Raw genomic sequence first — 3993 nt, 5'->3', positions numbered from 1 at the left:
TGTCTGTTGTGACAATTCTTTTAAGAGCTATAAATAAAGGATAATTTTTAGAATGATTTCGATGACTTTACCTCAAATTGCTTTCAAAACCACTTTTTTCCTTCCTTTCTCTGACTAAGTTTTCTGATAACAACCATATGTTCCAGTGATAGGAAAAGAAGTAGTTCTGCTTCTGGATGTACTCTGATAGACACTCATGAATGTACACATACTGGGCTATATATGAGGAGGATACTATCATTACACTATAATATACATAAATGCTTACTTCAGTTTGAACTAGTTTGACTCTTTGATGTGTGATCTCTAGAAGGAAGTCATAAATGTTAAGACTCTTTTCTTGTTCCAGTCTCTGTAACATAGTATCTAACACAATGAAGGTACCAGTTCTTCCCACTCCAGCACTACAGTGAACTACAAGGGGAGCTCCTCAGGAGGATGTGCCTCACGAATATGACCAATAAATTCAATCATACACATCTCTATCAGTAGGTACTCCATGATCAGGCCACTCACTAAAATGATAATGAGTTACATCAAAAGATGACATACCTCCTTTTTTAGTCGGAAATAAAATGATCAATGTTAATAGCGCATAATAGGATAAGGTGTTGTCATTTACATTTCTAATAGACAATTTCCTCTTAGTATAGCCCCCATACACATTTACTGACTGTAAAGTGATATTGATACCACAACCAATGTTCTCCTCCTTGTCTATTTGTTCTGGCCAGTAACAAGTACACTTACGCTGTGTATAAATTAGGAAAGAATATGTAAAACAAAAAATACTGACTTACTTTTCCCCTGTTTCAATTAACATAACAATAGTAGATAGTTATATTCCCATATCATCCTCCAAAAGTCAACAACTGTAGTTGGTAGAGGTCCTATAAATGACAAATGTAATGTGGTAATTGTTTATATATGACTCAGATTATAACTGACCTTGTGTTGCAATGTAAGCATTCTTCCTCTTATAGCCCTGTTTGTGTAATATCGATATTAATATATCACTAGTACTAATGATATACTTACATTAACATAAGATGCATTGATATAATCTGATCCTTCCTCTCCTTCTATTGGACTTAATGGAACAATGTTGTCATCAACTAAAAAGAGAGAAACAAAATTTAAATAATCATATGATTGTATACTAACAAGGAGTAATGTTTTGAAACCGATTCTTTGTCTGATGTAATCATACCAATCTCAGATGACTTTATTTGTGACAACTTTTTAATATCCTTCATATAAAAACAGATAATTCAAATTTAAGACCTATTCATTATGTACCTTGAATTCACTTTTAGAAACTGTTGAGATGTTTTAAAACCAAATAAAAAAATCCTTCACATTAATATTATGACCAATGTCATGATCATAGATCATTGTTTCATATGTAGGTTCTATGATTGATTATCATAGTATATGTCAATTTAACTCATTTACCTTCAACTGAAGGATGAGTCTATGACATCATGTTCATTTGTAACTTCAATATTTTCATAGGGCACATCTACAGTAAAAACAACAAATTAAATATACTTGCATATATAATAACAAGTAATAGTTAATAATTATTATTAATAATTAGTTAATAGTAATAACTAAATAATGTACAATAACAAAATAAATATGATTGTTTTAATAATTGATTATTGAAACCAACCTTCACTTAATTCAATATCATCATATCCATTGTCCTTCTGAAAGTATCTATATGTATGGAAATGGAAACAAGATTACATAACTACCCTTTCTTTAACTGAAAAGGGTCATAGTTGTGTCTATTTCCCACTGCTCAGTGTGTCCAATGATAAAGGAATATTACTAAAATTTTGAATGATAAAACTAACTTGTTTTAATATCAAGAGCAGCATAGTCCATGTTTTTCACCTATTGACAATATGTATACACATTATACTTTAATACTATACAATTATTATATACTTTATATTATTATGTAGTAATAAAGGGTGATATAGCCTCTATAACCAGACTCTATTAAGAGCCAAATGTGTTGTTATGTAAGTATGCCATGGTTGCTATAAACAACAATACTATATATGTAACCAAACTCTATAGACAAAATAATTGTTGATGCATGTACAACTAACTATCCTTTAACGCATTGTCTTCATTTACACATATTTCATTTCTTTTCTGTTTGAGAACATTTTTGATGAGAAACCTAAACTTTAGACTACAGAATAAAAACATAAGTTAAACATAAATGAACACACCAATTTAAATTCTAAATGATTTTACTTAACATTAGTATTGCTGTACATTGATTATCATGAGAAGAAGTATTACTGCCACAGAAAGTGTGCTCCCAATTATTGTTATGGGAAATCTTGAAGACATTGTTATTATTGACTCTGGTAAAAAAATAAACATACATACATACTATTCACTATGTAATATATCTGTAATAAAGGAGATCTTACCTAGAGCTGATAATGTGATATTGATGTTATTAGTACTCTCTCCAATCTTAGTACCTAGCAGACACTGATATTACATAGTCTAGTGTAGGATCTAAACTACTTGTTATACAATACTAGTTTTATTAGATGATGAAGTTGTAACTCTTAATAGTTTACTACTAGTCTCCTCTCTCTCCTATTACAGACGAGTTCAACTGAACAGGTTGTACAGTCACAGTGTACGTTTTGTAATGAAGGCCTCTGCCCTATAAGACTCAGAGCTAACCAACTAACTTCAATAGATGCTCTGTTCAACCATCTCCCTGTTATATTCTGAGGAACCATATTGAGGAACTAAATATACAATTGAAAGTAATTGTGTAATGTTTCTATTAACTTACTTCTTCTTGTGTAAAGAATACATCAGTTAAAACAGCTTCTCCTCTTCCTTTAATAGTACTCAGCACACAGATATAGTTATATGGTATAAATGGATCTATTAGATCAGAAATTAACTAATTTATGATGATATTCACATACTTAGAGTTACATCAGTAAATGGTCATTGTCAGGAGTGTATGAATTGTAAAATAAATTGCCCATTAAAATTGTCAAGACATATATCTTCACTCATAGTCGATAATGACACCATCGGGATTAAGAGGACTACTCCAATGTACACCGAACTGTACTGTTGTTTATTACAGTGACTGTGATATTGGTACTTGTTCTGAAATGAAATCACTTAAGAACCAATGTCTTCATTTTTATTATGATTAATTTACTTACTTCTCACAATACTAGTAGCACTATCTTCACACATTGATTCCTTTCCCTACACACGTGTAATTTGTGCGTTTGTTATTAGCAGATACAGTAAGTTTAGTTTCCTGTTTCAGACTGTATGTACTCCCATCTCTATACCATTGTCTAGTTACACCACTACCACTGAAAGTTTCACATAATATCATTAAAGTCTCACTGTCAGACAAGCATCTCCTCCCACATCAACCATATTTCTGTTATTGTTACCAGAACCCTTTCTAATAGAGGAATAACTAGAAAGAAATATAGTATATACTATAAATGTAAAACCATTAGCATCATTTAAGAATTGTAAATGTTACTCTACAAGTACTCTTATTAATATAATAGCCGTCTTAGTACCAGCTGTTCAATGTTATGAGTGTAATCTGAAACTTGGGACCATTATAATGTGTGTCTCCAGACGCTTAAAGCATAAATAAAAGTTACCTTACTTGATACAATACTTTGTGCTGTATCGTTACCACATCATTAGAAACAGTACACACATAGGTACCAGCCATGTTTACAGTAATAGCTGGACTATTACTACACATTAGGACTCCAAGGTATACATTCTGGGATTGGTTGTGATGTCATCTTTAACCAGGCATACAGTTTAATATAGTTGAATTACCAACCTCATACATATATTTTGACCAATGCGAACTGAAACCCAATAGGAGATATAGCTAAACACACTCCTCATTAATGTCTGGTGGCTCTATTAATAAAGATATATAATAGATGATTG

General features: G+C 31.3%; 1 protein-coding gene across 1 annotated transcript; it reads right to left on the bottom strand.

The window, feature by feature from the left end:
• Window positions 1-268: 268 nt before the first annotated feature.
• On the bottom strand, window positions 269-1893 carry LOC121366581 (receptor-type tyrosine-protein phosphatase alpha-like; the record flags this gene model as incomplete). Its single annotated transcript, XM_041490965.1, has 4 exons — window positions 1863-1893; window positions 1039-1115; window positions 949-985; window positions 269-429 (listed from the first exon to the last, which is right to left on the bottom strand). Coding segments are annotated over exons 1-4 (306 nt in total), but the record flags the coding sequence as incomplete, so codon positions are not given.
• Between the last annotated feature and the right edge of the window lie 2100 nt (window positions 1894-3993).

The sequence above is a fragment of the Gigantopelta aegis genome, unplaced genomic scaffold (assembly GCF_016097555.1).
Source record: "Gigantopelta aegis isolate Gae_Host unplaced genomic scaffold, Gae_host_genome ctg6276_pilon_pilon, whole genome shotgun sequence".
Taxonomy (NCBI): Eukaryota; Metazoa; Mollusca; class Gastropoda; order Neomphalida; family Peltospiridae; genus Gigantopelta; species Gigantopelta aegis.
Note: the sequence above shows the minus strand (reverse complement) of the source record. Positions and strands in the feature narration are given on the sequence as shown.